General features: G+C 48.0%; 1 protein-coding gene across 1 annotated transcript in view; it reads right to left on the bottom strand.

Annotated features, from left to right (window-relative positions):
* lrrk1 (leucine-rich repeat kinase 1) overlaps positions 1-25,634 on the bottom strand; it is a 231,468-nt gene that overhangs the window by 193,615 nt on the left and 12,219 nt on the right. Inside the window, exon 2 of the mRNA XM_038813623.1 lies at positions 17,418-17,565. Coding sequence (XP_038669551.1) covers positions 17,418-17,514 — 97 coding nt within the window. The 5' untranslated portion in view covers positions 17,515-17,565. The remainder of the gene's footprint in view (positions 1-17,417; positions 17,566-25,634) is intronic.

The raw sequence follows: 25,634 nt of genomic DNA, 5'->3' as shown, positions 1-25,634 counted from the left end.
CCTACTTGTGACAATAAAGGTTATTATTATTATTATTATGAGCAAAAGTACTGACAAAGGAGATATAGAGCGGATGTTTCCTCTTGTGGAACAATCTAGAATGAGAGGTCATAATTTTAGGATAAAGGGTAGCAAATTTAAAACACAGTTGAGGAGAAATTGCGGGCAGGATTCTCTATCGGCTGGATCCTCCCCTTCGCCGGCAGAGCACTCACGCCCGCGGATTTCCCGACGGTGTAAGGGAGGCCACAACGGGAAACCTCGTTGGTTGGCTGCCGGGATGGAGGATCCCGCTGCTGGTGGGGCGCACCGCGTCAGAAAACAGGTCTAGCGGGACGGAGAATCCCGCCCTACTTCTCTCAAAGGGTGGTGAACCTGTGGAATGTCAGGACTTTGTGTAGATGTGAGGAGATAGACAGATTGTAATTAGTAATAGGTTGAAGGGTTATGGTGAACGGGCAGGAGAGTGGAGTTGAGGCTGATCGATTAGCCATGATCGTATTGAATGGTGGAGCAGGTATGAGGGGCTAAATTCCCTGGTACCAATGTTCTTATGAAAGCAAAGAATGAGGAATGTGGATTACCAATGGATGTGAAGACGAGCAAAGCAATGATAATGAGCAGAGTATGAACCATAGAGATCGACACTGAACTAAATAGACAAGTCCTGGAATAAGTGAAAAGATTCATATCCCCTTGGGCAGATTATCACAGAGGGGAGGTGCGATTGTGAAATCCAAAAGGAGAATCAAGATCGCTAAAACCAGCTTTGCCAGAAAGAAGGGCGTGTTAAAATTAAAGAAAATGAAGCTGAATCTGAGGAAAACAATGTTGAGCTGCTACATTTCTTTGTCCATGTTCTCTATGCCTCAGGGAAATGGACAACAAACCAAGAGACTATGATCAGCATTTGAGATGTGGGCATTTAGGAAGATATTCTACATACCTTACACGAATAACAAAACCATTTGAGCAAGTAGTGGAAATGCTGGAGAAAAGAGGAAATTCGTGAATATTTTGTGAAAGAGAATATTTCAGTCATATCATTCAAGCAGGTGGTAAACAGAGATCGTGACTGCGAGAGAAGATTGATAGAAAATATATGAGAGGAAAGCAGAGGAGAAATTTGATGATGGATATCATGGACTGGATGCAATTTCACGATGCATCGTATTGAACGGCGGAGCATTCAATGAATCTATTAAATTCTAACAGGACTAGACGAGGTAGATGCAAGAAGGAAGTTCCCAATGGTGGGTGTATCAGACCAAGGTTTTTATAAATGACTTGGATGAGGAAGTGGAAGGGTGGGTTAGTAAGTTTGCCGATGACACGAAGATTGGTGGAGTTGTAGATAGTGTCAAGGGCTGTTGCAGGTTACAACAGGACATTGACAGGATGCAGAGCTGGGCTGAGAAGTGGCAGATGGAGTTCAACCTATATAAATGTGAAGTGATTCATTTTGGAAGGTCAAATTCGAATGCTGAATACAGGGTTAAAGACAGGATTCTTGGAAGTGTGGAGGAACAGAGGGATCTTGGGGTCCACGTACATAGATCCCTCAAAGTTTCCACCCAGGTTGATAGGGTTGTTAAGAAGGCGTATGGTGTGTTGGCTTTCATTAACAGGGGGATTGAGTTCAAGAGCCGTGAGGTTTCGCTCCAGCTTTATAAAATCCTGGTTAGACCACACTTGGAATTTTGTGTCCAGTTCTGGTCGCCTCATTATAGGAGGGATGTGGACACTGTGGAGAGGGTGAAGAGGAGATTTACCAGGATGCTGCCTGGACTGGAGGGCATGTCTGATGAAGAAAGATTGAGGGATCTAGGGCTTTCCTCATTGGAGCAAAGAAGGAAGAGAGGTGACTTGATAGAGGATTAGGTGAGGAGAGGCATGGATAAAGTGGATAGCCAGAGACTTTTCTCCAGGGCGGAAATGGCTGTCACAAGGGGACATAATGTTTTCAAGAAGCAGTTGTACTTTAGGCAGTCAGGAGTGGATTAATAATTGCAGAATTCCCAGTCTCTGATCAGTTCAGCAACACTGAGCAAAGGAGAGATAGTTCAATTCCCTTATGTTATCAGCCATGGGTCAGTTGATGCTAATCTTGCCTCTAAGTCACAAGATTCTGGGTTCAGGTCCCGCTCCAGGACTTGAGCCTAAAAGTCAAGGTAGACACTGCAGTACAGTACTGAAGGAATGCTGCACAGTTAGAGATGCCATCCTTCAGGGCCCCATCTTGCTCTGAAGACTGTAGCTAATCTGGCACTATTTTGGTGAAGAGCAGCGGAGTTATCCTGGTCAATGTTTATTCCTCGTCCAGCATCACAATAACACCTCACCTGGTCAATATTATAGTGCTGTTTGTGGAATCTTGCTGTGCGCAAATGTGCTGCCAGGTTTCCCACATATCTACACTTCAAAGGTATCTTATTGGCTAGAGAAATCTTTGAAATGATCCATGGGGGTGGTTATTCTTTAATTGGGTCATTGGAGATGGTCACTGCCCGGCACTTACCCGGTGCTAGTGTTACTTGTCACTTACTAGCCCAAGCCAGACTCTTGTCCAAGCATGTGGACAGGGACTGCTTCAGTATCTGAGGTGTTATGAATGGTGCTGAACATGGTACGATAATCATTCTTCTGACCATATAATGGAAGGAAAGTCATTGATGAAGCAGCTGAACATGGTTGGGTCTGGGGCACCACCCTGAGGGATTCCTGCAGTGATGTCCTGGAGCTGAGATGATTGACTTTCAACCATCACAGCCATCTATCTGCCTTTGTGACGGGCATGACTCCAACCAGCGGAGAGTTTTCCCCTGGTTCCCATTGACTTCAATTTTCCTTGATGCTGCACCTGGTCAAATGCTGCCTTGATGTCAAAGGCAGTCACTCTTGCCTCTGGAATTCAGCTCTTTGGCCCATGATTGGACCAAGGCTGTATTGAGGTCAGCAGCCTTGTGGCCCTGGTGGTACGCGTATTTCTTCAATCATTTCCCACAGCATCCTTGGACATAACAAATCTCACCCTAGTGCCTTGTTTTCCACGAGCTGAACTAACACAAATAATACTTTCCTTTTTTAAAAAATTGATCCTATTGAAACACTTCCTTATTATCTGTTCTTGTTGCCCTGTCGAGACATGCAGACAGCTTGACAGCACTTTGAATAGTGACCATTTCTGTCTTTGTTGCCGCGCCTCACAGAACAAGATCATACACAATAAAATTAACAAAACCTCAACTGGACCTGGGCCAGGAAACTCACAGCCGCAGGAATTTTCAATGTCAGTTGTGAGGGCCGGGATTTTCCAGCCTTGTCTATGGCCGGGATTTTCCGATGCTGCCATACTTTTGGCTGGCTCTCCAAATTTCCCATTCCTACCCACAACTGAACTGGAATGACCCAGTCAAGGAAACAAAAGAATTGACTGGAACCCTGGATTCATAACGGGGAAAGAATGGCTAAGGCATGCTGGGAATATTGGCCCATGTCAAAACCTGTCTGGCAAACGGTCTGGAAAGCTACAGATAACGAAGCCTGCGGAAGCCCATGGGAAGCACTAAGTGCCAATCACGGGAGAGGCAGAATGGAAAGCCACTGGAAACCCGTTTTTTGTCGACAGGAATTGTATTAAGAGCAGCAAAGGAGGGTGAGCAGTGGATGTGGTCCCTGCCTCCGAGCCAAGGCGCTCAAATCCCACTCCAGGAATCGATGGCTGAGGAAGGTGTGTTCATAACAGAGCCAAACGGTTTGATGATCAATCTGTAAATCCTTCCAATACACCGGTGGTAGGAGCGAGTCTCTCGGTCAGCTAGAACCACGTGTTAGCTGCAGTACCACAGCCTCCCCATGATGAAATACTCTTTGTGCAAGTACTTGCGATACACCCGGAGCTAATGGATACGTTAGGTAGCGGCCAGGGAATCCAGAGGGAGATGCCAGCGGCATTCCAGCAACTCCATACCCCATTGGAGGAGTCCCCCAAAGGCTTCGGGCACAGGTGATGGCGCCGGAAATGAGTGGCACTGAGGCAACACTGCTAGGGTGGCGACCGCAGCGGATTGCCTGGTGCGCGACATCAGCAGCACGAGTGAAGGTGTGTCCAAGGCGGCGCGCAGTCGGTGACGGCCATGGCTGAGACATGCCAGGCTGACCTTGATGAGGTTCTGCAGGACATGTCCCACATGAAGGGCATGGCTGAAGCGCTGTGGAGCTTGTCCCAATCGCAGGTGAGCATTGCCAAATCACTGGAGCATGTCCCAGTCGCTGAGCGCATCAACACCAGGGTGTTTACATTGGGGAGCCGCCAGGGCTGGCAGAGCTAGATGGCACAGGGGCAGCCGGGGCTCAAACAGCTGCCGCTCTGTCCTGAGGGAAACCCCAGGGCCCTATATGCACCGACAGGAGGAGGGGATGTTGTGTGGCAACCCGGAACATCCTATGGGCAGGCGACAGTGGTCACCAGCTCCCCGCATTAGACTGCTTTGATGAAGCCGTTTTTCCCAGCCAGCACCCGGGAACAGAGCAGCACGGCTGTGCATGTGCTGCCGCCAATTGTGCCGGGACTCTGCGGTCCCAAAGACCCCAGAGGACACCTACCTACGGCACAGAAGGCCACAGGACACGATAAGCAGCTAGCTGCCTCAACCTCTGCTGTGCATCCTATGGGATATAACTAGACGTAGCGGTGGAGTTGGGAAGGCCCAGCACATCGAGGATCACTGAGGGGGCGAGGGTAGGTGGGGAGTAAGGAGGGGAATGTGTGTGGAGGGGGGATGGGCATTTTGGGGGATTGGGGGTGGGGCCTGTGGGGAGGGATGGAGGGTAGGGGCTGCGGGAAAGGAGGGAGAGTTGCACCATCGGGATAGCGGGGCAGTGGTGTATACTTCTATGAGGGACATTAAAATACACTCACCACAGCCAGTATGACGCATCTGGCACTTTGTTCCATGATGCGGGCCGACTGCCAGACTCATGCCCCATCCCCCCATCATGGCCGCACCCCCACCCCCGCCCTAGCCCGACACGCCTTTCCCATACACATCCGGCTGCGAACATGTGTCCAAGGCCGAGGCCCATCCCTGGCTGATCAAAGGTTGGCCACATGCTACATGGCCTGCCCACCCACGGGAATTCACTTGGGTTTTGTGAAGTGCTTACTTAACCACGAATGCGAATTCTCGATTAACAGACAGGCAGGGGTTAGAGTTGCCCCCATACAGGAACACAGGGTCCAGGGGTTGGCATGGTGAACCCACGCACGTGCCCCCCCCCCCGGAGACCCCCAGCCCCCCCATGGCGGCTCACCTCAGCGCCCCCCCCCCCCCCCCGGGCTGTACCCACCAGTTGCATGCCCAGTACGCATCCCCCCTCCCCCAGCACAGGGGCAGCTTGCCCAGTGCCCCTGGGCTCACTGCCTATGAATGAAGATGGCTGTCACCCTCTCGGCTCCACGCAGCAACCCATCCGCCAGGTTCACGTTTTTCAAAAGGAGTACCAATCGGTGCCAGCGTGACCACCGTGTTGGGGAGGCCGGTGAATCATGTGAGGCCATTGGACATGGGGTTGCTCCGATTAATTGTATGGAAACAGGGCTTAAGTGGTGAGAATTGGTTTTTCGCCTCACTTTGGTGGGAACCTGATTTTACCTACGGGAGTGGCCAGTTGCATCACAACTGGTTAGGCGCCCGGCGTAGTTCTCATTTTCCGCCTCTTCCGCAATTCACCAGCCTCATTTTGCTCGAGCGAGAGCGCAACAAGGCCGGAGAATATTGCCCAAAATTAAAAACTGAGAGTTCCTTTCCTGAATTTCTCTATAATTGTAATATTGGAAAGTTTGATAATCACTTCCCTTAGTTGGAAATCCCCTTGTGCTGGTTTAGCACACTGGGCTAAATCACTGGCTTTGAAAGCAGGCCAAGGCAGGCCAGCAGCATGGTTCAATTCCCGTACCAGCCTCCCCGAACAGGCGCCGGAATGTGGCGACTAGGGGCTTTTCACAGTAACTTCATTGAAGTCTACTCGTGACAATAAGCGATTTTCATTACATTTCATTTCAATTTCAGGTTACTTCCAGCCATTGATATTGTGTATATCTTGTCCAGCAGGAGACAAAGACAGAGGTAAGGTAAAGTCGCCACAGTCCCAGATGGCCAGAGGCTGCTTTCCCCTTTGAGGGAGAGAACTGACTGATGGTAGTTTAAATTGATGATCACCACACCTCAGACGAGGGGCAAGGCTGGGAAGGCAGGGCCTTCATGAAAGGCAAAACACAATAATACAATCTCGGATATTCAACCTCCTAGATTTATCTCATAAACAGGAAATCAGAGATATAGAAACAGTCAAGTCTGCGTTGCTCCTTATTGTCAACACTTCTGCTCTGCATTTTCTGTATCTAAACCATGAGGAGGCAGACCGTGCACTTCCAGCAGTGCAGGGCTCATTCAGTCCTGCACGGCTCTCCCAGGAGTGAAGCTCCCCCTCAGTCCTGCACCGCTCCCCCAGCAGTGCAGCTCTCCCTCAGTCCTGCACGGCTCCCCCAGCAGTGCAGCTCTCCCTCAGTCCTGCATCGCTCTCCCAGCAGTGCAGCTCTCCCTCAGTCCTGCATCGCTCCCCCAGCAGTGCAGCTCTCCCTCAGTCCTGCACGGCTCCCCCAGCAGTGCAGCTCTCCCTCAGTCCTGCACCGCTCCCCCAGCTGTGCAGCTCTCCCTCAGTCCTGCACGGCTTCCCCAGCTGTGCAGCTCTCCCTCAGTCCTGCACGGCTCCCCCAGCAGTGCAGCTCTCCCTCAGTCCTGCACAGCTCCCCCAGCAGTGCAGCTCTCCCTCAGTCCTGCACGGCTCCCCCAGCAGTGCAGCTCTCCCTCAGTCCTGCACGGCTCCCCCAGCAGTGCAGCTCTCCCTCAGTCCTGCATCGCTCTCCCATCTGCGCAGCTCTCCCTCAGTCCTGCACGGCTTCCCCAGCTGTGCAGCTCTCCCTCAGTCCTGCATTGCTCTCCCAGCTGTGCAGCTCTCCCTCAGTCCTGCACGGCTTCCCCAGCTGTGCAGCTCTCCCTCAGTCCTGCACTGCTCCCCCAGCAGTGCAGCTCTCCCTCAGTCCTGCACGGCTCACCCAGCTGTGCAGCTCTCCCTCAGTCCTGCACTGCTCTCCCAGCTGTGCGGCTCTCCCTGAGTCCTGCACTATTCCCCCAGCAGTGCAGCTCTCCCTCAGTTCTGCACCCAGCTGTGCAGCTCTCCCTCAGTCCTGCACCGCTCCCCCAGCTGTGCAGCTCTCCCTCAGTCCTGCACCGCTCCCCCAGCAGTGCAGCTCTCGCTCAGTCCTGCACCGCTCCCCCAGCAGTGCAGGGCTCGTTCAGTCCTGCACGGCTCTCCCAGCAGTGCAGCTCTCCCTCAGTCCTGCACGGCTCCCCCAGCAGCGCAGCTCTCCCTCAGTCCTGCACCGCTCTCCCAGCAGTGCAGCTCTCCCTCAGTCCTGCATCGCTCTCCCAGCAGTGCAGCTCTCCCTCAGTCCTGCATCGCTCCCCCAGCAGTGCAGCTCTCCCTCAGTCCTGCACCGCTCCCCCAGCAGTGCAGCTCTCCCTCAGTCCTGCATCGCTCTCCCAGCAGTGCAGCTCTCCCTCAGTCCTGCACCGCTCCCCCAGCAGTGCAGCTCTCCCTCAGTCCTGCATCGCTCTCCCAGCAGTGCAGCTCTCCCTCAGTCCTGCACCGCTCCCCCAGCAGTGCAGCTCTCCCTCAGTCCTGCACCGCTCCCCCAGCAGTGCAGCTCTCCCTCAGTCCTGCACGGCTCCCCCAGCAGTGCAGCTCTCCCTCAGTCCTGCACGGCTTCCCCAGCTGTGCAGCTCTCCCTCAGTCCTGCATTGCTCCCCCAGCAGTGCAGCTCTCCCTCAGTCCTGCACGGCTTCCCCAGCTGTGCAGCTCTCCCTCAGTCCTGCATTGCTCTCCCAGCTGTGCAGCTCTCCCTCAGTCCTGCACGGCTTCCCCAGCTGTGCAGCTCTCCCTCAGTCCTGCACTGCTCTCCCAGCTGTGCGGCTCTCCCTGAGTCCTGCACTATTCCCCCAGCAGTGCAGCTCTCCCTCAGTCCTGCACTGCTCCCCCAGCAGTGCAGCTCTCCCTCAGTCCTGCACTATTCCCCCAGCAGTGCAGCTCTCCCTCAGTCCTGCACTGCTCCCCTAGCAGTGCAGCTCTCACTCAGTCCTGCATGGCTCCCCCAACAGTGGAGCTCTCCCTCAGTCCTGCACTGCTCCCCCAGCAGTGCAGCTCTCCCTCAGTCCTGCATCGCTCTCCCAGCAGTGCAGCTCTCCCTCAGTCCTGCACGGCTCCCCCAACAGTGCAGCTCTCCCTCAGTCCTGCACTGCTCCCCCAGCAGTGCAGCTCTCCCTCAGTCCTGCACCCAGCTGTGCAGCTCTCACTCAGTTCTGCACCCAGCTGTGCAGCTCTCCCTCAGTTCTGCACCCAGCTGTGCAGCTCTCCCTCAGTCCTGCACTGCTCCCCCAGCTGTGCAGCTCTCCCTCAGTCCTGCACCGCTCCCCCAGCAGTGCAGCTCTCCCTCAGTCCTGCACCGCTCCCCCAGCAGTGCAGGGCTTGCTCAGTCCCTCAATCAAGTCGCCTTTTACTCTTCTCATCTCCAGCAAATACAAGCCTAGCCTGTCTAATCTTTCCTCACAGGACAACCCGCCCATTCCATGTATTAGTGTGGTAAAACTTCTCTGAACTGATTCCATACATACATACATACATTCCTTCTTGATAAGGCAACACAAAATCCAGATGTGGTATCACCATTGCCCTGTATAACTGTAGCATAAACTCCATACTTTTGTTTTATTGTATTTCACTCGCAAAAAACAACAACATTCTGTTGACTTTCCAATAACGTGCTGTACCTTCATATTAACTTTTTGTGAGTCATGCACCAACATGCCTAGATCCCACGGAATCTCGGAGCTCTGTAATCTGTCATCATTTTGAAAATATGTTTCCTTCTCCTGACAAAGTGGACAATTTTGTACTTGCCCACTTTATACTCCATTTGCCAGATCTCTGCCCACACACTTAATCTAACCATGTCCTTTTGTAACCTCCATAAGTCCTCTTTACATCTTACTGTCATACCTATCTTTGTATCATCAGCAAACCGAGCAATCATACCATTGATCCCTTGATCCAAATCATTTGAGGTCCCAGCACTGATCCTTGTGGCACACCACTCATCACACATCCTGCCAACCAGAAAATGATCTATTTATGCCAACTCTCTGTTTCCTGTTAGCTACTCAATCTTCTGTACATGTCAATATGTTACCACTATAACATGAGCTTTTATTTTTCGGAATAATGTTTGATGTGGCACCTTATCAAATGCCTTCTGGCAGTGCATTCATCACTTTATCCACAGCTTATTCTACTTCTTCAAATAACCCCAATAAATTGGTTAAACATTATTTCCTTTTCACAAAACCATGTTGACTCTGCTCGATTGCCTTGAAGTTCCCCAAGTGCCCTGCTATAACATCTTTAATAATGGCCCCTAACATTTTCCCTATGACAGAAGTTAAGCTAACTAGCCTATAGTTTCTCGCTTTATGCCTCCCTCTCTTTTTGAATAATGCTATCTTCCAATCTAAAAGAACCTTCCCCAAATCCAGGAAATTTTGGAAAACTGAAACCAACAGAGCATTGATCTCATCAGCCACTTATTTCAAGGCCATAAGGTGAAGTCCACCCGGATCTTGGGATTAGTCAGCCCGCAGACCCAACAATTTTCTCAGTACCACTTCCCTGGGGCATGTAATTTTCCTGAGTTCCTCCCTAATTTACAGCTATTTCTGAGATGTTGATTGTATTCGCTATAGTGAAGAATAATGAAAAATACCTGTTCAATTCATCCGCATCTCGTTATTTTCCATTCTTAATTCACCAGACACACTCTCTAAAGGACCAATGCTCACACTTGTAAAAATATTTATAGAGGCTCTTACTATCTGTTTTTGTTTCTTGCCAACTTTCTCTCATACTCTAAGTTTCCCCCCCCTTATTAATCTTTTAGTCATTCTTTGCTGTTTTACATTCTCTCCAATCTTCTGACCTGTTGCCCATCTTTACACAATTGTAAGCTTTTTCTTTAAGTTTGATATTTGCTTTAACCCTTCTAGCTGACCATGGACGGTGGGTCCACCCCTTGGAATTTTTCTTTCTCGTGGGAATGTAACTTTACTGCATATTCTGAAATATTTCCTTAAATGTCTGCCACTGCTTCTCAATTGACCGATCCCTTAACCTAAGTTGCCAGTTCACTTTAGCTAGCTCTGCTTTCACACCCTCATAATTGCTCTTATTTAAGTTTACAACACTTTTTTTCTTCATTTTCGGGATGTGGGCATTGCTGGCTGGACCAGCATTTATTGTCTATCCCTAGTTGTCCTTGAGCTGCCTTTTTGAAATGCATTCCATTTGGTGTCGGTACACCCACAGTGCTGTTAGGGAGGGAGTTCCAGGATTCTGACCCAGCAACATTGATGGAACGACAATAAATCTACATGTCAGGATGGTGAATGACTTGGAGAGAAACCTCCAGGTAGTGGTGTTCCCGTGTGTCTGCTGCCCTTGTCCTTCTAGATTCTAGGGGCCGTGGGTTTGAAAGTGTCATACTCACTCTTCTTTCCTTTAAACTGAATGTAGCATTCAATAATATTATGATCACTGCTACCTTGGGGCTCCTTCAATATGAGGTTATTAATTAATCCTACCTCGCTGCACAATACCAGGTTTAGTTTAGCCTGCTCTCTGGTTAGTTTCAGAGCGTGCTGTTCTAAGAAACTATCCCAAAAACATTCTAAGAATTCCTCATCTATGCCATCTTGGCTCATCTGATTTTTCCAGTCTATATGTAGATTCCCCATGATTATTACCCTTCTGATATGATCCCATTACTCCTTTTCTTATACCCTGTCCGACTGTGTGGTTACTGTAAGAGGGCCTGTACACCTCTCCCACCTTGTCTTCATCATTTCACATCTCTACCCAAACCACTCCTACAGCCTGGTTATCTCAACTTAGGTCATCCTCCTTTAATGTACTAATACCATTATAAATTAACAGAGCTACCCCTGCATCTTTTCTTAGCTTACTGTCTTTCTTAAATATCACATACCCTTCAATATTCAGGCCCCAATCCATGCCACCCTGCAGCTATGTCTCGCTGCATATCATACTTATTTATTTCTGTTTGCGCTATTGGTTCAGCTGTTTTATGTTAAATGCTACAAGCATGCAAACAGACCATGTCATTTTGTACTTTTATTATTTATGTAACCTCTATCTATATCTGCTGACTTACTCTTAGATTTATATTCTCTGTCCCTTCCTGTCACTGTCTGTTTATCAAAACCTTTAATAATTCCTGTCTCTCTTGCCTTGTTGTTACTCTATGGATTTATCATATCTTCCCCAAATTTGATCCCTTACCTCCACTATTTAGTTTAAAACCCTCTCTATTTCCTTAGTTACATGGCTAGCAGGAACAGGGGCCCTATCACAATCGGGTGTAACCGTCCTAAAGTTACAGTCCCCACTTTCCGAGTACTGGTACCAGGTCCCCACGATCAGAGCCCACTTCTCACACACCCAGGGCGGAATTCTCCCATTCGGCGGCAGAGTGTCCACGCCGTCGGAAACGCCGACACGTTTCATGACGGTGTGTATGGGCCGCTGGGAATACTGATTCTGGCCCCTACAGTGGGGCCAGCATGGCGCTGGAGCACTTCACGCCACTCCAGCCTCCCATCCTGGTCTGAACTGCGCGCCGTGCCAACCCGCGCATGCGCGGTGGCCTCCCTCAACGTGCCAGCCCCGACGCAACATGGCACGGGAGTACAGGGGCCGGCGCGTAAGAAAATAGGCCCGGGGAGCGAGAGGCCGGCCCGCCAATCGGTGGGCCCCGATCGTGGGCCAGGCCCCATTGGAGGACCCCCCACCCCGGGGTCGGAGCCCCCCTCACCCCACCGACCCTGCAAGCAGAGTTTCCACCTGCTGCGACCAGGTGTGGATGGCGCCGGCAGGACTCTGCCTTGTTAGAGCGGCCGCTCAGCCCATATAGGCCAGAAAATCGGTGGCCTGGCCGCATAGAGCAGCCCGCGACCATCGCTGTGCCAAACACACCGCGCCAATGGTGCCGATTCTCCGCTCCGTGGAGAATCGCGTGCCGGCGGCGTGGCGCGGTTGCGGGGATTCTCCGGCCCGGCGCGGGGCTGGGAGAATCCCGCCCCCCCGTCTTTGAGCCACGCATTCATTTCTATAATTTTATGGACCCAATGGAATTTGCAGGCGGCTCAGGTAATAATCCAGAGGTTATTGCCTTTGAGGTTCTGCTTTTTAATTTAGTGCCCAGCTCCTAATGCTCTCTATGCAGAGCCTCTTTCTTAGTTCGTTGCCATTGGTACCTACATGGACCATGACGCCTGGATTCTTCCATGCCCACTGCAACCTCCTCGCCAGCCCTGAGTAAATATCCCAAACTCTGGCGCCAGGCAATCGCCTGGACTCTCGCTGTTTTATCCAGGGAATAGTCAATCTCCCTCACTATATTGTTGCCTACTATCACTATATTCCTTTCTTCGTGAATGGCATCCTATACTATGGTGCCATGTTCATCCACCCTGCCCCACTTTCAAACAAACAAGATGAGAAAACCTCAACCCTGTTGGACAATTGCAAAGGCTGATACTCCTGCCCTCTGGGGCCCCTTACCTGCCTAACATACAGTCACCTGGCCTTGACCACTGGCAAAATCAGAAGATCTTATCTTAAGTTGTGTGACTGCCTCCTGGTACAAAGAATCTAGTTAACTTTCCCCCTCCCTGATGTGTCACGTGCCCACAGCTCAACCTCCAGCTCAATGATTCTGACACTAAGCTTCTCAAGTGTAAGGGTCAGTGTCAGTGATGACTTGCTTCATTGGTTTGGCTGATGACTGAATCAAGTGGCCCAAAAGGCTGTGCTCTGCCCAGTAACAGGTGGTGATTGGATCTGATCCCATTTGTATGTTTTCAGAGTCATGAAGTTCCAGTTTTGTTTTACTTTTGATTCTGGAGTCTGGATTGAGGCACCTAACTAACACTCTGCAAAGAAATCTACCTAATTAGCTTCAGAAGGCCACTGCGAGGGTTAACACTCTCTCCAGCAAGTCTGGGTGTCATTCTCTTGAGGCTTCAGAGGCCTGAAGTCAAACATGAGCTGATAGCAAGGTTTGATGCAAAATAAAGTGTCTATTCAGACCAACATAGGCCTGAATGTGAACCTCGAACTGAAGGCCCAGTTTGAGAAGAAATAGAGTATCCCTCCAGAAAACCTGTTGCCTGTAAGTACTGCATTTTCTAATCTGTGGGGGCCATGAATGAATTGCTCTGGAAGGAAGGCCATTACCAGCTGCAAATCAGAGATTTTGATCAACTAACGTGCTGTGGGGAAAATGTGCTAAAGAACCCCCATTTGAAGCAAAGACTTATCTTTTGACCTTCATCCTTATTTTTTACCCCATCTCCCCCACCCCCCACCCTGTGTTTGTCTGTCTTGTGTGTGTGGGTAGGGAATGGGACTGTTAAAGTGGGTAGTAGGTATTAACTTGTTGTTATCCAGTTGTATTTACTGCATATTTCATGACGGTTCTTAACAAAGAACAAAGAAAATTACAGCACAGGAACAGGCCTTTCGGCCCTCCCAGCCTGTGCCGATCCAGATCCTTTATCTAAACCTGTTGCCTATTTTCCAAGGTCTACTTCTCTCTGTTCCCCACCCGTTCATATATCTGTCCAGATGCATCTTAAACGATGCTATCGTACCCGCTTCTACCACCTCCGCTGGCAAAGTATTCCAGGCACCCACCACCCTCTGCGTAAAAAACTTTCCACACACATCTCCCTTAAACTTTCCCCCTCTCACCTTGAAATCATGACACCTTGTAATTGACACCCCCACTCTTGGAAAAAGCTTGTTGCTATCCACCCTGTCCATACCTCTCATAATTTTGTAGACCTCAATCAGGTCTCCCCTCAACCTCCGTCTTTCCAACAAAAACAATCCTAATCTACTCAACCTTTCTTCATAGCTAGCACCCTCCATACCAGGTAACATCCTGGTGAACCTCCTCTGCACCCTCTCTAAAGCATCCACATCCTTCTGGTAATGTGGCGACCAGAACTGCACACAGTATTCCAAATGTGGCCTAACCAAAGTCCAATACAACTGTAACATGACCTGCTGACTCTTGTACTCAATACCCCGTCCGATGAAGGCAAGCATGCTGTATGCCTTCTTGACCACTCTATCAACCTGCGTTGCCACCTTCAGGGTACAATGGACCTGAACTCCCAGATCTCTCTGGACATCAATTTTCCCCAGGACTCTTCCATTGATCATATAGTCTGCTCTTGAGTTAGACCTTCCAAAATGCATCACCTCGCATTTGCCTGGATTGAACTCCATCTGCCATTTCTCTGCCCAACTCTCCAATCTATCTATATTTTGCTGTATTCTCTGACAGTCCGCCTCGCTATCTGCAACTCCACCAATCTTAGTATCATCTGCAAACTTGCTCATCAGACCACTTATACCTTCGTCCAGATCATTTATGTATATCACAAACAACAGTGGTCCGAGCACGGATCCCTGTGGAACACCATTAGTCACCTTTCTCCATTTTGAGACACTCCCTTCCACCACTACTCTCTGTCTCCTGTTGCCCAGCCAGTTCTTTATCCATCTAGCTAGTACACGGTGAACCCCATACGACTTCACTTTTTCGATCAACCTGCCATGGGAAACTTTATCAAATGCTTTACTGAAGTCCATGTATATGACATCTACAGCCCTTCCCTCATCAATTAATTTTGTCACTTCCTCAAAGAATTCTATTAGGTTTGTAAGACATGACCTTCCCTGCACAAAACCATGCTGCCTATCACTGATAAGTCTATTTTTTTCCAAATGTGAATAGATCCTATCCCTCAGTATCTTCTCCAACAGTTTGCCTACCACTGACGTCAAGCTCACAGGTCTATAATTCCCTGGATTATCTCTGCTATCCTTCTTAAACAAAGGGACAACATTAGCAATTCTCCAGTCCTCCGGGACCTCACCCATGCTCAAAGATGCTGCAAAGATATCTATTAGGGCCCTAGCTATTTCGTCCCTCGCTTCCCTCAGTAACCTGGGATAGATCCCATCTGGTCCTGGGGACTTGTCCACCTTAATGCCTTTTAGAATGCCCAAAACCTCCCCCTTCCTTATGCCGACATGACCTAGAGTATTTAAACATCCATCCCTAGCCTCAACATCCATCATGTCCCTCTCCTTTGTGAATACCGATGCAAAGTACTCATTAAGAAGCTCACTCATTTCCTCTGACGCCACGCATAAATTCCCTCTTTTGTCTTTGAGTGGGCCAATCCTTTCTCTAGTTACCCTCTTGCTCCTTATATATGAATAAAAGGCTTTGGGATTTTCCTTAACCCTGTTAGCCAAAGATATTTCATGACCCCTTTTAGCCCTCTTTATTGCGCGTTTGAGATTTGTCCTACTTTCCCGATATTCCTCCAAAGCTTCATCAGTTTTGAGTCGCCTCGATTTTACATATACTTCCTTTTTCATCTTAGCTAGTCTCACAATTCCACCCGTCATCCATGGTTGCCTAATCTTGCCATTTCTACCTCTTGGTATAAATAAACAGTAAATGTGCTTCAACTTACAAACCTGGTGACTGTAATTATTGGCCGCCCAAGGACCAAAGACTTTGGAAATTTGATTCACTTGTGATGTGACTCCAGGACACGTGGGCTGGAATTGACCGCACATTAGCCCAGGGTAGCGTAACACAAGCCACAGACATTTACTGCAGATGTACTTGCCCTGGATCTCACTGGTATCCAGGAGGTACCACCCTCTGAAGCTTTGACACATCACCATGCTTAATGCATTTTAATGAACTACTTCATTATATGATTCAATTACTTGTTGCCCTCCATTTCAATATGTTATCAAACTTATCAGTTCAAGTATTATTTTGAACCTTAGGAATAGGACAGACCTTAACCACTTCCCAGATACTCACTAAACAGTTTGCTCTTTTCCTAGTAGCAGAGTAAGAGCCAATTTCAACGGGGTGAAAAAGTTAGAGAAAGCAACACCAAAAGGAAAGGAACATCTCTTTCTGCTCTTCAACTAATTTCCCCACTCATCAGGTATCCATTCTGTTCCAAATTGCATTAGTTTATCTCTCAGTATTACTAACAATAATCTTTATTAGTGTCACAAGTAGGCTTACATTAACACTGCAATGAAGTTACTGTGAAAATCCCCTAGTCGCCACACTCCGGCGCCTGTTCGGGTACACAGAGGGAGAATTCAGAATGTCCAATTCACCTAACAAGCATTCTCTTGCGACTAGAGTTGGTGGCTGGAGATCTGAGATAGTGGAGATGCAAACATACTGATGCCAGAGTTACAAAATAATAGCAAGTGGATATTTTCTGCCACCACTTTGATAATATTAATCTCCGACATGGGTGTTACTGGCTAGGTCAGCATTTATTGTCCCTCCTTAATGGTCCTTGAGAAGGTGGTGGAGAGCTGACTTCTGTAACCGCTGCAGTCCATGTGATCATAGAATTTTAAAAGAATTTACAGTGCCGAAGGAGGCCATTCGGCCCATCGAGTCTGCACCGGCTCCTGGAAAGAGCACCCTACCCAAGGTCAACACCTCCACCCTATTCCCATAACCCAGTCACCCCACCCAACACTAAGGGCAATTTTGGACACTAAGGGCAATTTATCATGGCCAATCCACCTAACCTGCAAATCTTTGGACTGTGGGAGGAAACCGGAGCACTTGGAGGAAAACCACGCACACACGGGGAGGATGTACAGACTCCGCACAGACAGTGACCCAAGCCGGAATCGAACCTGGGACCCTGGAGCTGTGAAGCAATCGTGCTATCCACAATGCTACCGTGCTGCATTTGCACTGGACTGCTTCAGTATCTGAGGAGTCGCAAATGGTGCTGAACATTGTACGAACATCCCCACTTCTGACCTTATGATGGAAGGAAGGTCATTGATGGAGCAGCTAAAGATGGTTGAGCCTAGGACACTAACCTGAGGAACTCCTGCAGAGATGTTCCAGGACTGAGATGATTGACCTCCAACCATCACAACCATCTTCTTTGACGCCAACAAGTGAAGAGTTTTATCCCCAATCCCCATTGACTCCAGTTTTGCTCAAGCTCCTTGATGCCACACTTGGTCAAACACTGCCTTGATGTCAAGGGCAGTGGCTCTCAGCCCACCACTTATGTTCAGATCCTATGTCCCCGTTTGGACCAACATACATAATAAATAATTTGCCAATATTTCTACTTTACCTGTTTCCTGTCCCATGATGTCTTCATGACTGTGCTCATGCCCCACATCCCAGTACATCTCAGCAGTGGTTGCTTCACTGATCTCCGAGGTGATCATTCCACATGCCGTCTAACGTTCCCAGTAAGGGTCTTCAGCAACATTTAATCCCTGTTAAAAATACAAATGTTAATCAGTTACATTGCCACCAGTCTGGCCCTATTATCTCTCCCAGAGGAATTCTTCCATCCACACAGCTTCTTGCTGAGATGCCCTGGCAACAGGCCCATAAGCCACACATTGGCTGAGGCGAGTTATAATACGGAACCATCTCTCATCTGGGGTCAAAAACCACCCTCTGGATTTTCTGAGCCGCATATTTTAGCCTGGTATGAACATATTCCGGGTGGCACGGTGGTTAGCACTGCTGCCTCACAACGGCAGGGACCGAGTTCAATTCCAATGTTGGATGACTGCGTGGAGTTTGCACTTTCTCCCCGTGTCGGCGAGAAGGGTCCAGGGTCCCAGGTTCGATTCCCGGCTTGGGTCACTGTCTGTGTGGAGTCTTCACATTTTCTCCGTGTGTACGTGGATTTCCTCCGGGTGCTCCGGTTTCCTACCACAGTCCAAAGATGTGCGGGTTAGGTGGATTGGCCATGATAAATTGCCCCTTAGTGTCCAAAGATGTGCAGGTTAGGTGAGGTTACAGGGGTGGGGAGGGAGTGTAAGCCTATGTAGGGTGCTTTTACGGAGGGTCGGTGCAGACTTGATGGGTTGAATGGCCTCCTTCTGTACAGCAGGAATTCTATGGTTCTATAGAAATGTTTGGATTCAGATAACCCATTTGAAAGATCTTGTTAGGGTGGGTGTCCAAATTTTCTCATCTTAATCCAGGGGCACAAAATAGCTGGGACAGAAAACATACTCACACAGCAGCCTATACTTGTCTATATGGCCTAGCCTTTGTACAAGAAAACCCACAACATTGTTCAAGCTCTCAGCGCTAGAGGGGGGCAATGGTACTGTCACTGGACTAGTAATCCAGATACGCAGGATAACGCTCTGGGGACCCTAGTAATTGAAAGTCTAATGATGTTCATGAAACCATTGCCGATTGTCGTAAAAATCCATCTGCTTCATTAATGTTCCTTTCGGGAAGGAATTCTGCCGTCCTTATCTGATCTGGCCTAAATGTGACTCCAGATCCACAGCAATGTGGTTGACTCTTATACATAAGAACATAAGAACTAGGAGCAGGAGTAGGCCATCTGGCCCCTCGAGCCTGCTCCGCCATTCAATGAGATCATGGCTGATCTTTTGTGGACTCAGCTCCACTTTCCGGCCCGAACACCATAACCCTTAATCCCTTTATTCTTCAAAAAACTATCTATCTTCACCTTAAAAACATGTAATGAAGGAGCCTCAACTGCTTCACTGGGCAAGGAATTCCATAGATTCACAACCCTTTGGGTGAAGAAGTTCCTCCTAAACTCAGTCCTAAATCTACTTCCCCTTATTTTGAGGCTATGCCCCCTAGTTCTGCTGTCACCCGCCAGTGGAAACAACCTGCCCGCATCTATCCTATCTATTCCCTTCATAATTTTAAATGTTTCTATAAGATCCCCCCTAATCCTTCTAAATTCCAACGAGTACAGTCCCAGTCTACTCAACCTCTCCTCATAATCCAACCCCTTCAGGTCTGGGATTAACCTAGTGAATCTCCTCTGCACACCCTCCAGCGCCAGTACGTCCTTTCTCAAGTAAGGAGACCAAAACAGAACACAATAATCCAGGTGTGGCCGCATTAACACCTTATACAATTGCAACATAACCTCCCTAGTCTTAAACTCCATCCCTCTAGCAATGAAGGACAAAATTCCATTTGCCTTCTTAATCACCTGTTGCACCTGTAAACCAACTTTCTGTGACTCATGCACTAGCACACCCAAGTCTCTCTGAACAGCGGCATGCTTTAATATTTTATCGTTTAAATAATAATCCCGTTTGCTGTTATTCCTACCAAAATGGATAACCTCACATTTGTCAACATTGTATTCCATCTGCCAGACCCGAGCCCATTCACTTAACCTATCCAAATCCCTCTGCAGACTTCCAGTATCCTCTGCACTTTTCGCTTTACCACTCATCTTAGTGTCATCTGCAAACTTGGACACATTGCCCTTGGTCCCCAACTCCAAATCATCTATGTAAATTGTGAACAATTGTGGGCCCAACACGGATCCCTGAGGGACACCACTAGCTACTGATTGCCAACCAGAGAAACACCCATTTATCCCAACTCTTTGCTTTCTATTAATTAACCAATCCTCTATCCATGCTTTACCCTTAATGCCATGCATCTTTATCTTATGCAGCAACCTTTTGTGTGGCACCTTGTCAAAGGCTTTCTGGAAATCCAGATATACCACATCCATCGGCTCCCCGTAATCTGCTGCACTGGTAATGTCCTCAAAAAATTCCACTAAATTAGTTAGGCATGACCTGCCCTTTATGAACCCATGCTGCGTCTGCCCAATGGGACAATTTCTATCCAGATGCCTCGCAATTTCTTCCTTGATGATAGATTCCAGCATCTTCCCTACTACCGAAGTTAAGCTCACTGGCCTATAATTTCCTGCTTTCTGCCTACCTCCTTTTTTAAACAGTGGCGTCACGTTTGCTAATTTCCAATCCACCGGGACCACCCCAGAGTCTAGTGAATTTCGGTAAATTATCACTAGTGCATTTGCAATTTCCCTAGCCATCTCTTTTAGCACTCTGGGATGCATTCCATCAGGGCCAGGAGACTTGTCTACCTTTAGCCCCATTAGCTTGCCCATCACTACCTCTTTAGTGATAACAATCCTCTCAAGGTCCTCACCTGTCATAGCCTCATTTCTATCAGTCGCTGGCATGTTATTTGTGTCTTCCACTGTGAAGACCGACCCAAAAAACCTGTTCAGTTCCTCAGCCATTTCCTCATTTCCCATTATTAAAACTCCCTTCTCATCCTCTAAAGGGCCAATATTTACCTTAGCCACTCTTTTTTGTCTTATATATTTGTAAAAACTTTTACTGTCTGTTTTTATATTCTGAGCAAGTTTACTCTCATACTCTATCTTACTCTTCTTTATAGCTTTTTTAGTAGCTTTCTGTTGCCCCCTAAAGATATCCCAGTCCTCTAATCTCCCAGCAATCTTTGCCACTTTATATGCTTTTTCCTTCAATTTGATACTCTCCCTTATTTCCTTAGATATCCACGGTTGATTTTCCCTCTTTCTTCCGTCCTTCCTTTTTGTTGGTATAAACCTTTGCTGAGCACTGTGAAAAATCGTTTGGAAGGTTCTCCACTGTTCCTCAACTGTTCCACCATAAAGTCTTAGCTCCCAGTCTACCTTAGCTAGTTCTTCTCTCATCCCCTTGTAATCTCCTTTGTTTAAACACAAAACACTAGTATTTGATTTTACTTTCTCACCCTCCATCTGTATTTTAAATTCCACCATATTGTGATCGCTCCTTCCGAGAGGATCCCTAACTATGAGATCGTGAATAAATCCTGTCTCATTACACAGGACAAGATCTAGGACCGCTTGTTCCCTCGTAGGTTCCATTACATACTGTTCTAGGAAACTATCGCGGATACATTCTATAAACTCCTCCTCAAGGTTGCCTTGACCAACCTGGTTAAACCAATCGACATGTAGATTAAAATCCCCCATGATAACTGCTGTACCATTTCTACATGCATCAGTTATTTCTTTGTTTATTGCCTGCCCCACCATATCGTTACTATTTGGTGGCCGATAGACTACTCCTATCAGTGACTTTTTTGCCTTACTATTCCTGATTTCCACCCAAATGGATTCAACCTTATCCTCCATAGCACCGATATCATCCCTTACTCTTGCCCGGATGTCATCCTTAAATAACAGAGCAACACCACCTCCCTTACCATCCACTCTGTCCTTCCGAATAGTTTGATACCCTCGGATATTTAACTCCCAGTCGTGACCATCCTTTAACCATGTTTCAGTAATGGCCACTAAATCATAGTCATTTACGATGATTTGTGCCATCAACTCATTTACTTTATTCCGAATACTACGAGCATTCAGGTAAAGTACACTTATGTTGGTTTTTTTACCTCTGTTTTGAATCTTAACATCTCCAGTTTTATTCCTTTTGTTATTACTGGGCCTATTCACTGTGCTCCCCTCAGTCACTGTACCTTGTACTGTCACCCTTTTAGATTTTTGACTATGTCTTCTCTGCCTTGCACTTTTCCCCTTACTTCTTTTTGTTTCTGTCCCTGTTTTACTACCTTCCAACTTCCTGCATTGGTTCCCATCCCCCTGCCACATTAGTTTCAACCCTCCCCAACAGCTCTAGAAAACACCCCCCCTAGGACATCGGTTCCAGTCCTGCCCAAGTGCAGACCGTCCGGTTTGTACTGGTCCCACCTCCCCCAGAACCGGTCCCAATGCCCCAGGAATTTGAATCCCTCCCTCTTGCACCATCTCTCGAGCCACGCATTCATCCTATCTATCCTGACATTCCTACTCTGACTAGCTTGTGGCACTGGTAGCAATCCTGAGATTACTACCTTTGAGGTCCTACTTTTTAGTTTAACTCCTAACTCCCTGAATTCCACTTGTAGGACCTCATCCCGTTTTTTACCTATATCGTTGGTGCCTATGTGCACCACGACAGCTGGCTGTTCACCCTCCCCCCCCCAGAATGTCCTGCAGATGCTCCGAGACATCCTTGACCCTTGCACCAGGGAGGCAACATACCATCCTGGAGTCTCGATTGCGTCCACAGAACCGCCTGTCTATTCCCCTTACGATCGAGTCCCCTATCACTATAGCCCTGCCATTTTTCTTCCTGCCCTGCTGTGCAGCAGAGCCAGCCACGGTGCCATGAACCTGGCTGCTGCTGCCTTCCCCTGGTGAGCCATCTCCCTCAACAGTATCCAAAGCGGTATATCTGTTTTGCAGGGAGATGACCGCAGGGGACACCTGCACTGCCTTCCTACTCTTGCTCTTTCTTTTGGTCACCCATTTTCTATCTCCCTCAGTAACCTTCACCTGCGGTGTGACCAACTCGCTAAACGTGCTATCCACGACCTCCTTATATACCCTCTGAAACAGCCTAGCAAGCCACTCAGTTCAAGGGCAATTAGGGATGGGCAATAAAGGCTGGCCCAACCAGTGATGCCCACCTCACATGAATGAAATATGAAAAAAGAGCAGCTAGAAGATAGCATCCTCCTCTTCTTTTATTGATGTCCTGCCCCAGGAGAAATGGAAAATACGAACTGGCCAACTGAACATAAACGACAGAGTTTTCTTTTCCACTTGGTGGTAAGGATGGAAAATCTTTTTGAAGCTGATCGTTCAAGCTGCAATGACACTTTTTGGACAACACTATTCCAACATTACACCAGGGACTGGATTCTCCGGTCCCTCAAGCTGCAATGACACTTTTTGGACAACACCATTCCAACATTACACCAGGGACTGGATTCTCCGGTCCCTCAGCCTCATGGTTCTCGGCAGTGCGCCGTTCGCTGGCGGCAGGATCCTCTCCGCCTGCCACTTGCCAATGGGATTTCCCATTGAAGCCATCCCATGCCACCAGGAAACCCGCAGGTGGGGGTGTGCTCTCGGCAGGAAAAGGGAATCCCAACAGCCGGAGAATTCCGGCCCAGATATCAATCCATAAACCATTTATTGAGGATTGCAGTCATGGCAACTGCAATAGTGTGGAACCATTCATTATCGCTAACAACAATTATAATGAAATCATTCTGGATATGCCTCTCGAATGCATTAATCATTCAGACATTTGACAAACATCCTTCTCCAAGGGAACCTACTGTACATTCTCCGTGCTGTACCTCACTTAACCATGAAGCATATCCTCATGAAATTAAAAGTGTGACTACTTCGGGACTTTTTCAGAGCTAGCAAAATGGTATTTCACCCAGGAACTATTGCTGGAAGATAGGAATGCATGGTCACACTAAGTACAAATAATGAATCGAGAAGCGGCCTAACTCGGATGAACTGGAAGCAACCACCGTAACTGAGGCACAGGGTTAACCATCAGCTTTGCTTCTAATCGACAGGCTTCTCCTTTTTGCTTTGTGGTTTTGTCACTGAGTCTGAACAGAACTCCTTCCAAAACTTGTACAAGCACAAAATGAAACAGAAAGCAACAAACAGGGAAAGAGACAATTAGAAATAATGTCAGAGAGAGCAGCTGCAAAGTGGGCATTCCTGAAAGACAAGTATCAGTGAACAAAATAACAAAACACTGGGTACGGCAGTGTCATAGAATCGCTACAGTGCAGAAGAAGCCCATTCGGCCCATTTAGTTTGCACTGACCCTCTAAAAGGAGGCACACTCCTCTGCCCTATCCCCCTAATCCCATCTAATCTGTACATCCCTGGACACTAACGGGCAATTTAGCATGGCCAATCCACCTAACCTACATATCTTTGGACTGTGGGAGGAAACCGGAGCGCACGGAGGAAACCCACACAAACACAGGGAGAATGTGCAAACTCCAGACTAACAGTCACCCAAGGCTGGTATTGAACCTGGGTCCCTAGCGCTGTGAGGCAGAAGTACTAACCACTGTGCCACCCTGACAAAGCACTAACACTGAAGCAAAATATTGTGGATGTTGGAATCTGAATTAGAGACAGAAGATTACAGACTGAAAATTCGCATTAGGTCAGACATATTTTTTCAATATTCAGAGACCATTTCACCTTCTATGTAACAATGGTCCATTCTCCTCAGATGCCCAACATCCAGCCGCCTTATCAAGTAGGTGCACAAAATGCAAAACTGCAACTTGACCATCTCGCTTCGCACCATCCAGAACCTCAAACACTCCCTCCAGGTTAAAGGGCAATGTATATCTACTTCCTTCAATTTAGTTACTCTATTTGCAACTCATGGTGTGGTCTCCTCAACACTGGGGAGACCAGACCCAGATTGTGTGATTGCTTTGTTAAACACCTCCATTCAGCCTGACCTCCAGCTGCCAGCACCCATCACTAGGGGCTTTTCACAGTAACTTCATTGCAATGTTAACATAAGCCTACTTGTGACAATAAAGATCATATTATATTATATTATTATCATTGTAATTCTCCATCACACTCCTCTGTGACCTCTTTGACCTTGGCATCCTGCAGCTTCAAGTGAAGGTGAACAGGAGCTGGAGTCCAAAGTGGGGGAGTGGGCCTCGGTAGGGTGCTCTTTTGGAGAGTCGGTGATGACCCGATGGGCCGAATGGCCTCCTTCTCCACTGTTGGAATTCTGTAGATTCTATGGAACAGCATCTCAATTTTTGATGTGGGAATGTCCAATCTTCCAGACTCAATACTGAGTTCAACAAATCTCTTTTTACTTTGCACAGGAGCGGGACTGGCAGTGATATTGCCACTGCTGTCCACACCTCCTCTGGACACACCTTTTGTTTCTTTAATTATCCCTTTATCACCTTTTATTGAACCATCATTCCCTTGTCAATTAATCGCTCCTCCTCTCAATACTAATACAGACCTTCCCTTTTGTTTTTCTCCTCCCCCAATCCCTGTATTTATACACTTCCCACATCTGATGAAAGATAACTAACCTGGAAAGTTAACTCTTTCCATAGAAGCTGCCAGACCTGCTGAATATTTCCAGCATTTTCTATATTTGTTCTTTTAATCAGAATGCATCGCTCAAGCAGGTTATTAATGAAAGGATATATTTGTTGTGATCAATGAATCATTTCACTGATTCAAGGATGGAGAGGATCACCTCATTATCCGCTGAGATGGATAGTAACCGTCTAAGTTACTAAGCGCTTGAGGTTCCGAGGCTGGTTGGCCCATTAGTGCCTGGCTGATGAAAGCAATCCTGTGCTGGTCCACGAGGTCCTGGTGAGAAAGAGTGGGATAATTGTCCAGGGTTCCCACTTCATCCAGGACTGTGGATCAGGAAAGACTTGGCTTCAACTGTGAAGCCCCTGCAGGCGAATAGCCTGTGAATGCTTACTGCCATGACCCATATGGAGTCATTCAATGAGGTACGGGAGGGTGTACAGCGGCACGGTAGCACAGAGGTTAGCACTGTTGCTTCACAGCACCAGGGTCCCAGGTTTGATTCCTGGCTTGGGTCACTGTCTGTGCAGAGTCTGCACCTTCGCCCTGTGTCTGCGTGAGTATTCATAGAAT

The sequence above is a fragment of the Scyliorhinus canicula genome, chromosome 12 (assembly GCF_902713615.1).
Source record: "Scyliorhinus canicula chromosome 12, sScyCan1.1, whole genome shotgun sequence".
In the NCBI taxonomy this organism is placed as follows: domain Eukaryota; kingdom Metazoa; phylum Chordata; class Chondrichthyes; order Carcharhiniformes; family Scyliorhinidae; genus Scyliorhinus; species Scyliorhinus canicula.
The sequence above is the reverse complement of the archived record's forward strand: the minus strand, read 5'-3'. Positions and strand labels throughout refer to the sequence as shown.